We start from the raw sequence: 19,198 nt of genomic DNA on the forward strand, positions 1-19,198 counted from the left end.
ATCTCCTCCACCACCATATGTTTACAGTTCTCCACCACCACCATACTATTCACCATCTCCTAAAGTAGACTACAAATCACCTCCACCACCGTATGTTTACAGTTCCCCACCACCTCCGTACTATTCTCCATCTCCTAAAGTTGTATACAAGTCCCCTCCTCCACCATATGTCTACAGCTCCCCACCACCACCATACTACTCTCCATCCCCTAAGGTAGACTACAAATCTCCTCCACCACCGTATGTTTACAGTTCCCCACCACCACCATACTATTCCCCATCTCCCAAGGTTGTATACAAGTCCCCTCCTCCACCATATGTTTACAGCTCCCCACCACCACCATACTACTCTCCATCCCCTAAGGTAAACTACAAATCTCCTCCACCACCGTATGTTTACAGTTCCCCACCACCACCATACTACTCCCCATCCCCTAAGGTAGAGTACAAATCTCCTCCCCCACCGTATGTTTACAGTTCCCCACCACCACCATACTACTCCCCATCCCCCAAGGTTGTATACAAGTCTCCTCCTCCACCATATGTTTACAGCTCCCCACCACCACCTTACTACTCTCCATCCCCTAAGGTAGACTACAAGTCTCCCCCACCACCGTATGTTTACAGTTCTCCACCCCCACCATTGTACTCACCTTCCCCAAAGACTGAGTACTAAACTTCAACCCCACATTTGCATTACTTGAAACGGTAAATGCGGATTGTTAAATAAGCTATTGAGTTGTAACTGATCTCACTATGCCTTTTGTTCTTTATGCTATAATTCAATAATTTTTAATTTTGTTGGTACTAATATTCACTTTGTTTCATGTTTTGTTCTTTTATTTGTGTAATGATTGCTTACAATCTATATTAAGTCTATAATCGCAAGAAGATTTTAATCTTTTTATTTCTCTTTGGTGTACTTATTTAATAAATGCTTAAATATATGTTTATACATACATGACACATATAAAATATGCAATGTACATATAAGATGGTCATGAGGTAGGTTTTCACTTTATGTGGTTCTTAAGTTAGGAAAACTCCATTTTATGGCTCTGCTCTAAGGGACAAACAAAACAATAGGTCTTTTTTGTCTATCAAGATTACTTTCATTTTATTTTATTTTTGGTAGGGGAAAGGGAGGCTAGCCTCCCTTAAAATCAAAGAACAAAACTTATAAACGAACATGCCGAGCCCTTCCAACTCGGCTGATATCCTCAAGAACAATCTGATTAACGAACTCCGGTCGAGTGTCCAGAGATTAATTTCATTTTTCATGCAAGAAGCTAAATTCTCAAAACATGTTAGCATATAATATGGCTGGGTTATGGAATTCTAAAAATTATGAAACTTATATACCTCGCAATTGCACTATAACATGCTGCTACACGTAGAGTGTTAAGCTGCTAAATTCTCAAAACATGTTAGCATATAATATGGCTGGCTGGTTTCTTATTGTTGCGACTGATTGATAGGCAAACCACAACCACTTCCATAGTTATTAGAATTAACAGTTTAGTCTAAGGAAAATAAATTGAAACATCGAAGTTAAAAAGATCCACTAAACTTCAGAACATCAGATCACGCTTAAGAAAAACAGTAGTACAAGTGCAAGTCTGTCCTCTTTTCCTCAGATTCGGAGCTTGTCTTCTCCTACCCAAACGTTGAAATGAGGAAGTTTTTGTATATGCTCATAAACTTGGCCACAAATGCTGCAACCCCACCATAATAGCACCCAAAAAAATGTAAGAAAGATTTTATTTTATGTAGTCTATATGAGCTAAATGCAATAACTAAGGAGTTTTATATACCTTCAATGTGAAATATGGCTTTCTGACCTAATCGCATCCGATGTTCCTGTAAGAAGGGCCAAAGACATTTATCAAGCAAGCCGTCGAACCAACAGGACAGGCGCTCATGCTCAAATGAGCACACAGATGTAACAAATATAATTTGCAAGGTAAGAAATATACTTACATAATATGCAGCCCAGTGGCAGACTTCAAGCTTTAGCTCTGAGTCCAGTTTCTTCAGCAGTTCATGAAGAAGTTTCTGGGAATGCATAAACTATGGGTAAACAAAAGGCAAAACAGACCCAAAATACATAATATATACCTGGATTAGGTTATGTTTAAGACCTTTAGAATGACTTCAGGTGGAATGCAATTAACTAGCAATTCATACACCTTTCCACGCACCAGAAATAACCTGAAGAAGCATACAAGAGACTATGAAATTCAAAGTATTATCTTTTAAGTTATATATTGTAAAACTAAATGATCCACTAGAGTCTGACCTTTTAGGGCTTTGTTCCTTCATCACGTCAGTTGCTATTTCAGCAACATACTCTTCCCAATCCATGGGAGATATCACTTGGTTACTTGTGAACGGATAGCTACCAAGAAAAACGCGAAGGGGAAGTAAGTTTAAAGTAATGTAAAGTTAATTTTCTAGAACATGAAAGAACCAAAAAATCAAACTCAATAATTGTGTGCTTAGAGATCAAGTATATGATATGCTTACTTTTGGACACGACAAGTCTCAAGTGACAAAATAGCTCTTCTAAGACTGCGATTTGATTTTTCAGCAATACGAGCAGCAAAACCCAGGGGCAATTGCAGACTCTCTTTCTTTGCAACAAACTCCAATACTTTCACTATCTGGTAACATAGAGCTACATTTTTGTTAACAATAATCTTGCATACCATTTTTTTTGTGGAAGAAAGTTTACACAAGCCAAATGAAGGAAACTGAATCGATGTAATATTTTAACATCCGTAGTCATAAGAGATTTCTCATTAAGGGTAAAAGCAGATACACGAGAACAGGTTTTCACTAGTTTTCTTGCCAATCCAATGAGAAGTACACAGAAAAATGGCAAGAATATGTAAAAACCTATTATCTATATTGTGTAGATCTTAAGAAATGAAATTTCAAGATGGGCTATTTTTAAGAGAAATTAGATATGAGTTTCCCACTAAAGGCCACAAAACAAGATTTGGTGTCTCAACACTGAGTTGAACACAAAGCCTCATGCATTATCGACATTCCACAAATTTTCTTGGCGGATTATCTATACGGATATTCTATAAAAACACAGGGAACAGCTTCTGTACCTCTTCCTGCGAAGGTGCATTTATGCGCACATTAAGACAACGAGACTTAATGGCTTCTGTAACCTTTGAAGAGCTGTTACAGCATAAGATGAGGCGGCAAGATGAGCTATATTTCTCCATTGTTCTCCGCAGAGAATGTTGAGCTTCTCGTGAGAGCTTGTCAACCTCATTTAGTACCAACACTGTCAAAACCAAAAACAAAACAAACACAAAATCATGCATTATAGAGCATGCTCAAATACTTTCCAGTTTTCACATATATTAGACACCATCCAACATCAATATGTGAAAAGAATTTGAGCAAATTTGGCAGATCATGGAGGTAAAACTTCATCAAGAGACGAGAGATAAATTGATAATCAAGAAAATAGAACCATCTAAATATATCTATAAAAAAAAAAGACACTCAGCTGAACAAGAAACCTTAAAACTAGATATATGAGGATACCATCGAATTGACCATGAAAGAAAAAAATAAACTATATTTTTGAACCATAAAATTTATACCAAGTGAACCGTAGAAGTATAGAGATTGAAGATGACATAAAATGCCCTTATAAAAGTCTCATTCTTCATAGATGCTTTAAAAAAAAAATACTATGAGCCCTGACATGAAAAATGTCTCCATTAACGAGTGTGGTATAGAAAAACAGTCATGCGGAATTATTACCCTTATATCCCTTCTTTCCCTTTGTGTCAATTGGTCTGTTCTTAGCCATTTCTTTAATTATCTCCTGAACGATATATCGGTCCTGAAATCCTGCATCACTTGGAGTAAGCTCCACATGATTGGTGCTTGATAACGTAGTCAGCTCCAGATCAATAGTTCTACTCCCAGCCTGCATTGTTTAAAATTACCATAACAAAAGATTTAAAACAACAGAATTGACAATTACCACAATGTTATCATGTTTAAATCTGCCAAGAAGGGCCACCAAAAAAATCAATAACAAACACAATTTACTTCTCTCCATTAACAAGTTGGTTGATACCACCCGAAACACAACGAGTTACTGATCCAACAAGAGCACAAGACGAATAAGGAAAGCAGCGATGAACTTTAGAACTAAGAGCAAAGAAAACAGAAAACTCACATCAACTTTCCACGCCCTGTTCTCCACTTTCACCTGCAGTCAAGTAGCAACTTTTCAGTTTCCATATGACAATAAAGTAGCAATCAGAAGATGACGAGTCAGTGCTACTGAGAGTAATTTCCCAAATCAAAAAACCACATCTCATCATGCAAAAAAACAAACAATTTTCTTTGTAGAGCAGCATTTAGAGTCCAAAGTCTTCATCTTTTAGTATAATGAGAAGGATTTTAGGATACCTTCTCTGCACTGGCACCATATATCTGCTTGAGAAGAGCCATGATTAGGGTTTTCTTACCCGAACCTGACGGACCATAAAAGAGCAAATGCGGACAATCCTGCTCTGTAACCTAAGAGAGGAATCGAAAAACTCAGATCCCAAATCATTCCAAAATCCCCAAATCTCCTAGGGTTTGAATAAAAAGGAGCGTACCAGTTTCTTCAGATTTTGGGCGATATCTTCATGAACGATGACCTTGTCTAGTGACTTCGGCCTGTACTTGTCGACCCACAACATCTTTGCTTCACCACCGGAGGGTTTTCGAGGAAGACAATGAAAGTGGCGGGAAAGAACTGTATCGTCTTCTTCTTCCTCTCTCTACTCAGAAGCTTTTTTTTTTGTAAGAATGTCTTAAGCTCTTTCTTCGCTTACAACTTACCACGTCAGGTTTAAAGAACCGAACCCTCTCTTTGTTTTAGAGTCTTTTCATTTGGATATTTATGATTTTCATTTAAACCAAAACTTATGATGAATTTGATTACATAACTTATCCTGGATTTGAACTATATATATGCTAACTACATTACAACATCAGTATAGAGGACTTGGGTACAGTATTTTGATTTTCACCGTCTACTTAGAGTTTCCAATAGATCTTGAATCTGTGGAAGACACCAGTGACCAAACCCCAGAAGAGAATCTCCGCGAAAATGACATACATAAGCACACCAACTCTTCTTGAATGCCAAACTCGGATAAAGACGTGCTCCCGAATCCAATTTATCTAAATCACAGGTAACTGTTTAGTATACTTCAATTGGAGTGTTAACAAATTTGACAGGAAGTAACTGATATGTACCAGTGTATTCTGCGGGTGGCGATAGTACCAACCATTGAAGAAACCAGCCAAAATGCCTTCAGCTCCCATCACGTAGACCAGCATTGCGTTCATGCCTATCCATTTTAGAGGCAGAAACATGTGTTTCCACCCCAATATATCGACCTGTAAAAAACCATAACAAAACAATAATTCTGTTTTTGACATAGTTTTCCTTCTAGTCAATGTGGTGGGGCAAAAATTACCAGAGAATACAAGGAAGAGAAGACGAGTGCGGCTGCACCAGAGGTCACGCATATGTAGCTAAAACTGTAGAGTTGTTTGTTCAAAGGCATCACTGTAAAACATGTTTGAGTTTGTCATATGTTAAGAGAAGAGACTATTTTGAGTTGGATCAAAATGCAAGGTTTTTCTCACAGTGGGTGAAATGCAGAGTAAGCCCGAGAGTGAGGAGAACAAGACCAGTGGAGATCCAATGTTTTAACCGAGCTGAATGCCCCTGAAAATTTTGGTAATGTTTGAAATGATAATACTGAAAAGACAAGACGGTTTTGAGAGGAGAGTATGAGACTTATGATTCAGTTCAGTAAGTTGACCTTCAAGTGTAATACAATATGTCCAAAGTGGACTCCGATGATTGTGGAAATAATAGCAGATATGGAGCTGCATCAGACAAGTTTCTGAGTGTTATAAGCTTCTGAAGATGATGATAATGCTCAGTTAGTGACTAGCGTGACAGGATTAGACCTTAAGATTCCTTCAGGCTCAAACGGAGCAAGGCACCATGACGGTGCATCTTGGCGTAAAGATCCGTCATAAGGAGAATCATTGGTGCAAGCCTAGAAACTCAAAAGAAAACATTTGGATCGAGTCGATTGACATGAAACCTATATCACTAATCTATGAACCCTTCATATTATCTTCTATGACATAAAACTCAAAAGGATTGACATAAAACAATCACAGTCTCAAATTACTAGCTTGCTAAGACTAGAGACAAGCAAAATGGGAAATTATGTATTATACCTTGGATCGTTTCCAAGCAGGATGGTGGTACATATGATGAATCCCTAAAACTTGTCTGTCAACATATCCAACAGCATTGCAGGGAGGGTTTAGCTTTCCTCTCACACCACATGGTACCTAGGAAGGATTCCAAGAATTTCTTATATCATCTGACCACATAAAGTACAAACACCTAAAGACTTACAGATTGGATTTTCCCATAGAGAACGCTATCTTTATCATTGACAACAAATTCCCAGTCAGGAACGTAAGTTCCATAGAGTGTGGCAAGATAAATCACAAGAACTGATGCACCCACAATCCTGTAAATATACTAAAAACAAGATTAATCCAAAACTCTCGATCAGATTTTCATGAATTTTTCATTTTGAATAGCTAAAATGTCATGTTTTTACCAATGCCAATAATATGACTTGAATATTGAGAACCTCCCAGTTAACAGATTCTCCTCATGTGAGTCCTTTGTGAAGATTTCAACCAATGCTACTACCAAGTAGGATAAAGCTATTCTCTACACAATAACAGAAATAAGACAAACGTGAACCTTCTCAGTTACAATACATAAATACACAAAATGAATCATGAGCCTATCAAACACCTGAAGAATCCCACAAAACCTCAACTTAGTCACATCAACACCATAGCTTAATTCATCAGGAGCATGAGAGAATCCACCTTCACAGCAATAAGAAAATGAACTGTCCAAATACATAATTGTTAAAGCAAAAGAGGCTACAAGGTTCCACAACAGGTAAATTACCTTGCAATATAAGACCCCAGAAGAGAAGCTTACAAGTCCTAAAACCAACCTTCTTACAAGCTTCAAATTTATTCGAAATCCTCTGATAATATTGAGAACATGCAAAATTTTGTTATCCAATTTCGAAGCAACAAGCATCAGAATTCTAAGTTCTAAAAGCTTTCTAAGTTCTAAAAAAAAAACTGACCTTTAAGGAAAGAGCAATGGAGACACCAACGATGAACAAAAAGAAAGGCATAACGAAATCAGCCAAATTACAACCTTCCCATGGAGCATGAGCAATCACTGGCCAGTCTCCTCCAGCATCATCAACAAGAATCATCAACTGTTTAAAGTAGAAATTAAAAACCTTAAAGTTCAAAAACTAACACAAGTAAGAAAGAAGAAAGAAACGTACGGCGACGGTGAGGCCACGGAAGATGTCGAGAGAAACAAGTCTTTGTCTGTTTCCGGCGAGGCTCCTCCGAGTTGATGAAACATTATCTTCTTCAGGTACAAGGAGTTGTTGATCGTGACTCCTCTCCACTTTGATTTCCGCCATTAACTTCGAGAGTTACACAAAATTGGAACTTTTCAACTTAGCATTCATACCCCAAAACTAAAAAATGGAGCTTCTAAACATATACACACACCACTAGTTCAAAATGCAAACAAGGAAGAAGAAGAAGAAGAAGAAGAAGAAGAAGAAGAAGAAGAAGAAGAAGAAGAAGAAGAAGAAGCAGCACTCACAAATTGCTTACCAGGCCGTGGGCTTATTACTTATCAGAAACTTTTAATAGGCTTGGGCTTTGTCTTAGACTTGGGCTTGTTATTGGGCTTGGTATTGGGCTTGGATAACTAACCCACAGTAGCATCTTTATTAGGGTTTCTGTGTTTTTAAAAAGTCGCCGACAAAACCATATATTAGGGTTTCATCTTCCGCCTGAGCAGCTCAAACAGAGAGAGAGAGAGAGGCAAGAGTCGTCGTCACAGAGGTTAGCGAAAATGAAGACGATTCTATCTTCGGAGACGATGGACATCCCCGACAGCGTAACCATCAAGGTTCACGCTAAAGTCATCGAAGTCGAAGGACCAAGAGGCAAGCTTGTTCGCGATTTCAAGCATCTCAACCTCGATTTCCAGCTGATTAAGGATCCAGAGACTGGGAAGAAGAAGCTCAAGATCGATTCGTGGTTCGGATCACGCAAAACCAGTGCTTCCATTAGAACCGCTCTTAGCCACGTTGATAACCTCATCTCCGGTGTCACCAGAGGTTTCAGATACAAGATGAGGTTTGTGTATGCTCATTTCCCCATTAACGCTTCCATTGGTGCTGATGGCAAGTCTATTGAGATCCGTAACTTCCTTGGAGAGAAAAAGGTTTGATTTTTATTTTATTTTTGCTTTTTGTCTTCACTGTTGTTGTTTACTTGGTTTGATTTGAAGTTTAGTTTAAAAATGATGGAACACTGAAGTTGGATTGAAATGTGGGTTTTGATTAGGTGAGGAAGGTAGACATGTTGGATGGTGTAAGCATTGTTCGATCTGAGAAGGTTAAGGATGAGATTGTTCTTGATGGTAATGATATCGAGCTTGTCTCAAGGTCTTGCGCTTTGATCAACCAGGTACTGTACTCTCTCTCTGACTTTAACCAAGTTTGCATTTTCTTGGGACGAAATGCTTCTTTTTGGATTGATTATTGAATTTGGTATTTAGTCTTGCATAATGAAAATGCATTGATTGAGTAGTCTATATATGATCACCAAATGACAAGAGCTTGAGCATTCGTCTATAGCTGGTTTTGCATTGATTGACCAGAAAATGATAAGTAAGAGTGTCCAACTTTGAATAGTAAGCTTGAGCTTGAGCATCCGTCTCTAGCTGGTTTTACATTGATTGACTAGAAACTGATTAGTAAGAGTAGCCAATTTTGGATAGTAAGCTTGAGCATTGTGTTGGAAAGTGTTTTGTTTGGTTGATGTTTGAGTATTGGTCGATGTTTGATAACACATTTGCATAGTGAAAACATAAGTTTAATTTACATGGGCTTGTTTGATTTTTGCAGAAATGTCACGTTAAGAAGAAGGATATCAGGAAGTTTCTTGACGGTATCTATGTCAGTGAGAAAAGCAAGATTGTTGAAGAGGAATAGTTTGATATTCGAATGTTAGTTTTTTTGTTTATGGACCAAATCCACCAGTGTTTGCAAAACTCATTATCCGTTTTTTCGCTCTTTGTTTGGGATTCTATTTACAAGTTTTGGAGACACTCTCATTTAGTCAAATCATCTCGGACTTATAATTTAAGGAGAGTCGCAGATCTTATCAACCTTCAGCAATACTAATCAAACGTAAAGGAGAGTTCATCATCTCCCAATTTTCACGTCAGTTAAACGGAATAAACTGAAACTTTCTGATTTGAATCACCAGAAAGCACTAGTGTTGTTAGACAGCACACACTTCTTCTCATCCATTAAGAATCCTGATTTCTCAATCACAAATTCAAAGTTATCATTACGAACCTGACCTTATACGCCAGACTCGACTTGATTATCAATTTCTCGTGTTCTAAACAATGATCATTTACTTTCTAAACTACTCTCTAGGTTTAGTATCTATATCCTCACTTTCTTTGATTACCAGAGCAGTGATTTATAATTGTTACACTAGTTTTATGTATTAACTATCCAACTATTTGAAGCTTTGTGTATAACTCGTTTGGTGGAACAAGTATCACCTTAGTCCAAAATTTTATCACATGACAACTATTTAACTTCAGCAAAACTTACCACCATTGCCCAAAAAGATTCCATTGAAGCGCAGATGACCTCATAATAAACAGTCAAATTTCACAAGGCAAAAGACAATAAATTTTTTCCAAAAGATCAAAAGGAGAATCCAAAATCACACTCCCTCCCTATCCATTACATATGTAAATCGAAGACCAATAGAAGATCAACTTCTTATATAATTTTGGTTTCTCTACAATCAAACTAATGCAGTAGCAGCAAGAGAAGTTAGCAGAGCTTGGTGCCAGCTAAAAACAGCGAAATTCATGAAAGCAGATGCATCAACCACGCCCACGGCCTGCTCCTGTTTTAACATCACATATTAGAGTTTAGCATTAATATATTTGTGGTAGACAAAGATTTTGGAGTATTCTAGTAAAAACAGAGTTTTGTGACAGCTTTGGCTGTGTATTTTACCCCTGTTGCCACCCATCTTTCCCATTGAAGTTCCTCTGCCTCGGCCTCTGGCCCCTCCATCTTCCATACCACGTCCTCTTCCGCGTCCAACGCCTGGTGGTTTTCTATCTGCACATATACAACCATTACTGAAAATTGTTAAAAACAGCTTGCTACTGTTTGGAAACCCCTCAATAAATCCGTAACTCTTGCCACTGTATCTAAACAAAAAGTCTTGGCTACTATATAAGGCTTAAGCATATATAGTATAGTTTTCCAGTTAGTATTCCCAATGTCTACTCTGGCTAAATATACCACTCAGAAAACTCTGGCTAAGAAGAATATCTCAGTAAAGGCACAGCATAGACATGAGAGATACTATACCTGTACGGGTCTTCTCCTCCTGTACTTTATCAATCACCTGAAGAGAGAAAAAATCAATACAAGTCAGTCAAGTCAATCTATAGGTTGAAGCAGTACGAACGTATATAGAAATAGCTTACACTTTGAGATAAAGTGAATATGAATGCTAGAAACTATATTATATCATAGTTATGGAGCTAGTAGGTACTGGCTTCAGAAAAACGACACAGCAAAGTCCACAAAAGTCAAATAACATTCTGGTCAGCAAAAACCATTCCCTGTGATATCGTCTAAGACGCGCTACAACAAGAGACACCCTATCTGCTGAACAGAGTTCCACAGCAAAATGCCTCTTGGAGCACATATCTGATTTGGCTAAGCATCATCATTCCAGAAAAAAAGAGGAATTGAAAAGAAAGAAAGAAAACTAGATCAAGCAAGAGGCGTATATACAAGAAGATACATTACCTCATCGGGTACTCGAAGATACTTGATTGTGTTACCACGGATATAACATTCGGGCATCCTCCAAAACCTGTCTCCGTCCTACAATGTAATCAAGCAGCAACATATAAGAGTCACAAACCACACAAAATCTCATCACGTAATAAACAAAATGGAAAATTTGGTGTCAACATAGTTAAGTAAAAAAGACAAACCTTTGAAGTACAGATGACTTCACGGAGATGGATGTTCATCCACGTATCACAATTCACCAAATGCCCATTGTAGGTCTCTCCATTCTTAAGCTCAACAAGCTAGCAAAACATTTCAAACATAAAAAAGATGCAAACTTTAAGTAAAGATACACCTATCCTATATGCACAACTATCATAATCCAAAAAATACATAAACCCTTTGACGCAACGTCTACAGTGCTCGCTTAAACTCAGCTTCATATAATATAATGAAAATAATAAATAATGAAAGAAGGAAATTTCATTTACCATAGGATGCCCTTGAGCAGTTTTGAGAAGCGAAAGGGGAAGCTATAATCAACATTACAAGAAAAGCTAGAGTCAGAATTTGAAACAACATCGAAAACAAGACATAACGAACAAGCAAACCCTGAGTCAATCAAGCAACTTACCATCTTTTTAGATTAGAAGCTTTACAGATCCGTAAATAAAAACCTGAGATTATAACATTGAACAATCCATAAGATACGGAAGAACCACTAAAGTAAACAGAACAAAACCCTAACTTGGCTACTTATGTAATCTGAAACAAAAGGAGAGAAACCTTGCTATACTCAGAAGATCGGATTCCTCTTCTACGACAAGATAAAAAACGATTGGAAGAAGAAAGAGAGAGATCGAAGATTAGGGAGGCGATGAAACTTCGAAATCTGTTTGCTTTCGTCGACTTCTTTGACAGTGAAAGGGATTTCTAATGAATCGCAGTTTCTTTTAGGTCAATGTAAAACTTTATGTGGTTTGCACTCCAGCCCCTTAACTTTACAAATATTTCGTATTTTCCCGTTGATTAATATTCATATATATTAAAACATCAATCTAATCAATAAATCCGATGTCGTCCAGCGGTTAGGATATCTGGCTTTCACCCAGGAGACCCGGGTTCGATTCCCGGCATCGGAGCTTTTTGATTTATTTTTGTCTACATCAAGTCTTTAAATATATATTTTTGTACCGTTTGAAATGGTTATGTGGACTGTGAAGAAAATACCTAATGTTTAATATGTTTGTTGATGTAATTAGTGTACATCACCAACGTCACTTTGATACAATTACCTAATACATTGTTAAAGCTATTTGCAACCCGCACAATACTTCACACCTGTCTAATTAGCAACGTACTTGAACCTTAACCATCTCCAGTAACTTATCTTATTAATCAAAGTCTCAATCAGACAACTGGCTTCAGCACATGAAAAGTTGATAGTCAGGTTCCTGAGTTCCGACATTCAAGTAATTGACATCAACCGCCGTTGGTCCAAAATCATCTGATGGAGAAGGATAAGACGGAAATTTTTCATTCGAAGAGATTTTGAGTGTATATGCAATCAAATGTGATATACAATGAAGCAAATAGAGGATGAGACAAGGATTAAAGTTGTTCAAACCTTCGTATAGTGTTCTTACAAACTGAACATACTCAGGGATGAGATCCCGGTATATGATTCCATCTGGGTGGGCGTCAAGTACAACAAGTACACCTGTGGATCAATTAAACAAACATTACAATTGCTTCTCTCGGTTCAAATGAACATAACATAACACAAGACAAACTTCTCCACTGTATCGCATCAAAAGGAATGTTAGATTTAAGTCATGAAAGGCAAAGTGTTCAGATCTTTAGGAAATATTGAATCTTTTCATTACTCTCAGAGATGAAAAGAGAAATTATACCTGGTGCAAGCCAACCTGGACTGGAGTTGCTGGGTAATGGTGCAAGCCAGAGGATATTCCTCAAGTTCATTGAATCATCGTATGTCACATCAGATCCTAACACAAAAGGAGCTACAATCATAAAACTGAAGATTTATGGGATTTATGTGAGCATATCTGTATTCCAAGAAAGTGCAAGAAAATTCACAGTCACATGGGCAGAACACATCTTACCTCTCTGGCAATATCCCATGTTGTAAGGAAACACTTTCTTGTCATAAGCTGGATACTCTTTAGCATGAAACCTACCATCAGCAAAAGATTCTGATCAACAACACTATTCAAAATCTAGTTCAACCTTGTGACTATTTCATAAAAATTCTTCCAAAGATCATTGCTTATGTTCAACTTCTAGTAATATTACAACAAGTGTGATAAGAATCAGAAACCATTCCTTCTTTATTGATCATGAATTGCTGGTTATCTTCAAAAACACAAGATCAAACCCTAGAGGTCTCTTCACTCTCAAATGCTAAAGGGCACCAATTAACCAAATGGTACAGTCGTACAGACCTCCTTAACTTGTTTCCCATCTTCCTTATTTCTACTATTCTAGTTCCTATCAAAGGGTCTCGATTCTTACACGGATTCACACTGAGATCGGAAACCAAACACGATCCTTCCTTGTTACTATTTTAAGTATGTAATGTATATTAAGAATACAACGGAGACTTACAGTATTCCAAGGCGTCCAGATTCTGAGGCAAGAAACAAGTGACCATGGAACAAATCATATCGAGTCAATGACACATTCAATCCAACACTAGGTCCCCTAGATTCAATTAGATGAAACAAGAACTCAAAATATGAATTCACTTCCTGTTCATTAGCATCATCAATCAGATAAGAACACCATGAGATCAAAACACCAATAGTGATTCAAATACAGCTTATTTACCTCTGCTATAAAATGACGACCATAAGGAGTTCTTGTGAGCTCACATTTATCTTTTCTTGATCGTTCAACATCAGGAACCTTACAACACATAAACCGAGTTTAACCGATTCAATTCAACAACATCCACAATTTAACGAACAACAAAAAACGTCAAACCGGAAACAAACCGGGATCATTGTGGGATCGAGAGTTCGCTGAATTGAACCGGGATCACCACCGGAATCAACAGCGAGACGAGCAAGCTCCAGAATCGGCTCCGGTGGCCACCAGATAAGAGAATTCTCCTCTTCAAACTTACTCCGCTTCTCAATTTTACCTGAACAAAGTCCAGTACGAAGCGAACACCTTCCAAACTCGGGTATAGATTTATCCGGTTTAAAAGGAACGAGGAATCTAAGACACGATTTAATTTCTCGAGATACGGCTGGGTTAAGGGACGACGAGTCATAGGATGGTCCGAGAACGGAGAGAAGATCGCCGGCGGTGGCTTTTGGCAACGACGACGGAGAAGAATAAGAAGCGGAGTTGAGTTTGAAGGAAGAAGCTGCTGCGATGGAGAAGGAGATGAAAATGGTGAAACGAAGAGGTATGTACGAATTCACCATCGCCGTGCCCTTGCTCTGATTTGTTGATGAATCAACATTATCTTTACAGTAATTGGAGAGATTGGCTGATGGAGAAGAGGACAGTTAGGTAGAGAGTGACTATGTCACGTATACTCGATTTTTTTTTTGTTAAGCATTATTAATTAGGGAGAAACGATCAAATTCGTTTTATCTTTTTCATTCATGTTAGCCCATTAAGTAGCCCGTTAAGAGACACTAAGGCCCGCATCCATCAAAGTACATCTTCACTCTACCCATTTCAATTCCAAAATGTAAAATGTTAAGAGTTTTGTTCAAATGGTTAATTATAATATGAATAATTTTAATATATACAAATTAAATTAATTATAAAAATTGAATAATTCTATCTTAACATTTTTGGAGTACATTTCGAACTAAAATCTATTATGGGTTATAACCAATGTTCAAGAAATCGGTCTAGCCTACTGATGATTGAACGCTGCAAATTGTGCCATATCGGAGAAACTAATCGGAGTCCCGGTTCAGGCGGTTCATATTGGCGCAAATCGGCCAAATCGTTTAATTTGTCCGGTTTAATATAGTTTAGTTTGGTTTATATTTTTCAATGATTTTTTAGTTTTTTTGGGGAACGGGAGAAACGTGGGCTAAGGAGTTAGGGTTAAGTGATCAAATCTCTTATAAATATTGATCTCTCTCACGTTTCTGGTTTCTTTAGAAACTCACACATCATCATCATCTTTGGTTGTTTCGTTTGTGACGGTTCGTGCACCCCATTTTATTGATCTAAGTCTTCGTCCTCTTTTTCTTTTTGTTTACAAGTCTCTGTTTTTATTTTTGCACTAAAAATTAGATAGAGAAACAAACAAATGCATCGTAGTTTAGTATATTTTTAGTTTTATGTATGCTTTTAGTTCTATGTTAGACTCTATCTTGAATTTGGAATTTGGGTTGCTTTTTCTTTCTATGAAACATGTTCTACTACTTCTAGAATTAAAAGATGAAGTGTTACATCAAATAATCTAATTTAAGACTAGTTAAAGGAATGCATTCAACGTTTAAAATTTCTAAATTTGTTATTACTTCTAAAACTAATAAATATTTAAAATTATAGTATAAAAATACATTAACGCCTAGGCCTCGCCTAGTCCCCGATTATTCCCTCTAAAAGCTAGACCCAGGTTGAACGCCTAGCTACCGCCTAGCGATTTCTTGAACATTGGTTATAACCTATTATTTTTTTCTTAATATTTGCATAATTAAACTCTTGCCATTTGAATAAATCAATAAAAAATTAGAAGTAAATTTTGTAATTAAATCACAAGCAAACAGAAATATTAGAAACAAATATTTATAACATCCAAAAAATTTCCTAAAATCTTTCTCTAATAAATCGAATCTCTCTCCAATAATTTATTTAATCTTATTTTTAAAATTTATATTATTACATAAAACATATGTATTATAAAAATACAATTTTCCGCATATATTTTAATTAATTTTTTTGAGAACGGACATATATTACTGAATCGACTAAGGAAAAAATGTATGTACAACATCTACATAAGGTTAAATTTTTCATAATACTTCAAAACCATCATAAATAGGATTAATATTCTCCCATGCAGAAAAATTAATCCGGTTCTTTATTTAAGAAAAATTTAAACGGATTTGAGTTTACATATATATGATTATATTTTTCTTACGGGTTATCTATATTTAAAATCTTTTACGGGTTAACTTAAAATATACCGTTAAACCTAATGAAAAATTATTATCTTAAAGAAATATGTTAAAATGTACTTCGGTTATGACTATTTGACATTCGGACACAGTTGTATAATAAATTATAACAGATTTGCAAGATTGTTTACTTTAGAAAGCTTTCAAAACTGAAAACAAAAAAAAATCATTACGCTTCTAAATTTGGAACACCAAAATTAACCTATTTATGTATTTAATGAGATATTCATTTGTGTAGACTTTTGAGAGATTTAAGGAGAATGAGATTAGTGGATAATTTTTTCAATTTTCCTTTTTCTATTCAATATTGTTTATATTTGTTTTTTTTTTAATTAATAGAGAAAGATAATTAACTCCAGTGGCATGTTATTGTAAATAGTTTGAAAGTCCAAGAGTTTTTTCAAATAGTGCTGCAAAAATGTTATAGTAGATGCAAGTGAAAATTTATTATTTTCTATTATAAACCATCTCTCGCAAATATAAAAAAAAATACTGTTTTGGATCCAATACAATATAAATGTCTTTTTAGATATTTTTACACAAATTTAATACACTAGAAATGGCTCTAATCTTAGGTTCTATTTGATTTTATATATTTTTTTTATGAGAGAAATTGAATATTTTAATATCAAATTTTATATTATAATTAAACTCCACATCCTTAACTATATATATATATATATATATATATATATATATATATCTTAATTATATAAAGTTTGGTTTCAAAGTTACTAACTCACATGATCATATTAAAATAAGCATGGCCGGGTAGCCTTTTTCTTTAATTTGACGGTGATGATATTTTTCGCCTTGTCTGTAAAAACAGTTTCCTCGTCGAACAACAAACAGAGGAGGTGGTGGCTGTCTTAACAAAGGGATGGATCAGTCGTCGTTTCTTCACGCGCGGTATCACAACGCGTGACTATGACTCTCTTGTCGGAACCTACATGGACCACTCGTATTGTATAATCGAAATCAATTACTGCCTTGGTCTTTTTCGGTTTATTTTATTTATTTAATCTTGAATTATATAAATCTTTATCAATCGTATTTTCACAAGAAGAAAAATTATAAGAAATCTTAAAATACAATTAAAGGACAAAAAGTATATAGATATTTAGAACATATATTAAGGTAAAAACAACAATATATAAATACAACACATTTCTCGAAAGAAATATGATCTCACTTACTTCTTAAAGATAGGTTTTACTTAGAATTTTTTTTAGTACATCGTTTTGTTAAATTTTATTTTATTTTAAAATTTTAAAACCCATACATCTTATAGATCCTAATCTAGTAGTAATATACATACATAGATAAGTGGTAAGTGGTATGCATACTAGTAGTAAAAAATTTACCATAGTGGTAAAATCACAAATTTATACATAAAAGTAGTATTGAAGTTTCCCTTACATATCAATCTTATAATTCTCAATGAATTTTAAGATATACGAAGATAATAGAAAACCATCTGCCCCTCAACGATTTTATGTACAAAATCATCACATTAGATATTTTTAGCAAATTGTGGTATGAAGTGGTGGACCTAGAGAATTAGTGGGTAAGGCACATGCTGCATACTCTAAAGATTGATATCATGAACTGCTCGGCGGAGATTCTCACCCATTTTGGCAAGAACATTGTAGAATCAAATTGGAAATAATAGCACATATTCAATTGCTTGAAATTTTGTTAGAACAGAACACTTTCAGAATCGCGATTTATATAGAGATGGAATCTCATAAACCGGTGATGTAGCATCACGTTGCGGCATGAGGAACGACGTGGAGATAACTGCCGTACTCGTGGTTCAACCTGAAGCCACATCGCCGGTAACTGCCGATGAAACGTGAAAGGTTACCAAAAACAATAAACAAAAATAAATCGATTTTTCAATCGCCTCTTCTCTCATTTATTTTTCTACTTTTTTTGTCTCTCTTATTTTAATTCCAAAAATTCAAACTAATTATTTCCTAAGCAACTAATCCGTTGGATAAGATATTCCTCCAATATTTTCTATGAGCTATTCTTGGGTTCACCCCTATGGTGAACCTTCTTGTTCACTTTGTATTACTCTAACTAATAAAAATAGAGTATTATGCCATGTCATACAATATTTAAAAATAAATAAAAATAAAATCATAAAAACAAAACAAACTATGGAAACAAAATATGTATACATATAACTACTATTTTATAAACCCCAACCAATATATAATTTTGTTTTAATTGTAAAATCTAAACCCTAACCACTCACTACAAAAAAAGAGTATATTGTATCACTTAAATTGTATCATAAAGTTAAGTGATGTTATTTTAAATTGCTTATTTATAAATGAAGCTAATATACATGACTAAGCATCAATTATATTAGCTGATGTTATAATTAATTAATTTGACATCAATTAAATAAAATTGATTCAATTTTCTATTAGTTTGTATCACTTTTATATGATTGATATAAAATTTAAATTTACATCATTTAGATAATTTATGTGTCTATTAATTGTCGGTAAAATCTCTTTTAAAATGATCCAAAATTAACATCAATTAAAAAAATGGTGTAAAAGTATATTTTATTAATTACACTAATAAATATATACATTTTTTAAGAAAAAACAGAAGGTAACGTAAAGTAAAATTGTAGAATTTTGTGTCACTTTTTTATATGATGCTAAATTCTTTAGAATTTTACATCAGTTTCTTTTACATGATGTTAAATTATTTTTGTTCTTTTTTCTCTTTTTTCTTTTGTAACCACCCTTCCTGATTATATATTTTTTGGAAACAGAATATCTATTTTTCATATTTCCCACTAATATGAACCACTAATAGCTACATTGAATCTCATGGATGGAGATTGAAATAAGGTGAAGATTGCTTGGATTACTTGTTCAGGAAAGGATTCTTCAAGTTAAAAGAAGAGTTTTTTCAATCTTCTGGGTTCAATAGTTAATTATTTTAGATATGAAATCACTT

General features: G+C 35.3%; 6 protein-coding genes and 2 non-coding genes across 9 annotated transcripts; 3 read left to right on the forward strand and 5 right to left on the reverse strand.

Moving 5' to 3' along the window:
* Nucleotide 1: 1 nt before the first annotated feature.
* Nucleotides 2–907, forward strand: LOC111829921 (extensin-2-like; the record flags this gene model as incomplete). The annotated part of the gene is made up of 1 exon (XM_023780030.1): nt 2–907. A coding segment is annotated over one exon (675 nt), but the record flags the coding sequence as incomplete, so codon positions are not given.
* A 564-nt stretch (nt 908–1,471) lies between these two features.
* Nucleotides 1,472–4,842, reverse strand: LOC17884503 (replication factor C subunit 3). Its single transcript, XM_006287987.2, has 11 exons — nt 4,644–4,842; nt 4,450–4,560; nt 4,214–4,246; nt 3,790–3,958; nt 3,120–3,301; nt 2,527–2,663; nt 2,300–2,398; nt 2,142–2,211; nt 1,981–2,055; nt 1,815–1,860; nt 1,472–1,715 (listed from the first exon to the last, which is right to left on the reverse strand). The coding sequence occupies exons 1-11, from the start codon at nt 4,725–4,727 to the stop codon at nt 1,657–1,659; spliced, it is 1,065 nt and encodes a 354-aa protein (XP_006288049.1). The 5' UTR covers nt 4,728–4,842; the 3' UTR covers nt 1,472–1,656.
* A 98-nt stretch (nt 4,843–4,940) lies between these two features.
* LOC111830078 (heparan-alpha-glucosaminide N-acetyltransferase) lies at nt 4,941–7,746 on the reverse strand. Its single transcript, XM_023781061.1, has 13 exons — nt 7,452–7,746; nt 7,242–7,379; nt 7,055–7,136; nt 6,893–6,969; nt 6,690–6,805; nt 6,479–6,596; nt 6,295–6,411; nt 6,016–6,107; nt 5,865–5,931; nt 5,686–5,767; nt 5,514–5,605; nt 5,290–5,433; nt 4,941–5,214 (listed from the first exon to the last, which is right to left on the reverse strand). The coding sequence occupies exons 1-13, from the start codon at nt 7,593–7,595 to the stop codon at nt 5,068–5,070; spliced, it is 1,416 nt and encodes a 471-aa protein (XP_023636829.1). The 5' UTR covers nt 7,596–7,746; the 3' UTR covers nt 4,941–5,067.
* Nucleotides 7,747–7,976: 230 nt separating this feature from the next.
* Nucleotides 7,977–9,342, forward strand: LOC17882856 (60S ribosomal protein L9-1). The gene is made up of 3 exons (XM_023781544.1): nt 7,977–8,413; nt 8,536–8,658; nt 9,099–9,342. The coding sequence occupies exons 1-3, from the start codon at nt 8,039–8,041 to the stop codon at nt 9,183–9,185; spliced, it is 585 nt and encodes a 194-aa protein (XP_023637312.1). The 5' UTR covers nt 7,977–8,038; the 3' UTR covers nt 9,186–9,342.
* A 484-nt stretch (nt 9,343–9,826) lies between these two features.
* LOC17883449 (sm-like protein LSM4) lies at nt 9,827–11,962 on the reverse strand. The gene is made up of 8 exons (XM_006288828.2): nt 11,823–11,962; nt 11,671–11,713; nt 11,528–11,569; nt 11,240–11,338; nt 11,049–11,126; nt 10,602–10,638; nt 10,239–10,346; nt 9,827–10,125 (listed from the first exon to the last, which is right to left on the reverse strand). The coding sequence occupies exons 2-8, from the start codon at nt 11,671–11,673 to the stop codon at nt 10,103–10,105; spliced, it is 390 nt and encodes a 129-aa protein (XP_006288890.1). The 5' UTR covers nt 11,674–11,713; nt 11,823–11,962; the 3' UTR covers nt 9,827–10,102.
* LOC111830259 lies at nt 10,837–10,974 on the reverse strand. The gene has a single exon (XR_002833643.1). It is a non-coding gene; the product is annotated as a small nucleolar RNA snoR127 (small nucleolar RNA).
* Nucleotides 11,963–12,106: 144 nt separating the features above from the next.
* On the forward strand, nt 12,107–12,178 carry TRNAE-UUC. The gene has a single exon. It is a non-coding gene; the product is annotated as a tRNA-Glu (tRNA).
* Nucleotides 12,179–12,252: 74 nt separating this feature from the next.
* On the reverse strand, nt 12,253–14,591 carry LOC17882710. 2 transcript variants are annotated; one of them, XM_006288095.2, is made up of 7 exons: nt 14,054–14,582; nt 13,887–13,964; nt 13,665–13,807; nt 13,163–13,233; nt 12,950–13,045; nt 12,664–12,756; nt 12,253–12,543 (listed from the first exon to the last, which is right to left on the reverse strand). In XM_006288095.2, exons 1-7 carry the CDS (start codon nt 14,489–14,491, stop codon nt 12,461–12,463), a joined length of 1,002 nt encoding a protein of 333 aa, XP_006288157.1. In that variant the 5' UTR covers nt 14,492–14,582; the 3' UTR covers nt 12,253–12,460. The 2 variants fall into 2 exon arrangements, with proteins under 2 accessions (XP_006288157.1, XP_023636410.1); XM_023780642.1 differs by lacking the exons at nt 12,253–12,543; nt 12,664–12,756; nt 12,950–13,045; nt 13,163–13,233 and adding an exon at nt 13,240–13,582 and having other exon boundaries at nt 14,054–14,591.
* Between the last annotated feature and the right edge of the window lie 4,607 nt (nt 14,592–19,198).

The sequence above is a fragment of the Capsella rubella genome, unplaced genomic scaffold (assembly GCF_000375325.1).
Source record: "Capsella rubella cultivar Monte Gargano unplaced genomic scaffold, Caprub1_0 scaffold_6, whole genome shotgun sequence".
Lineage (NCBI taxonomy): Eukaryota > Viridiplantae > Streptophyta > Magnoliopsida > Brassicales > Brassicaceae > Capsella > Capsella rubella.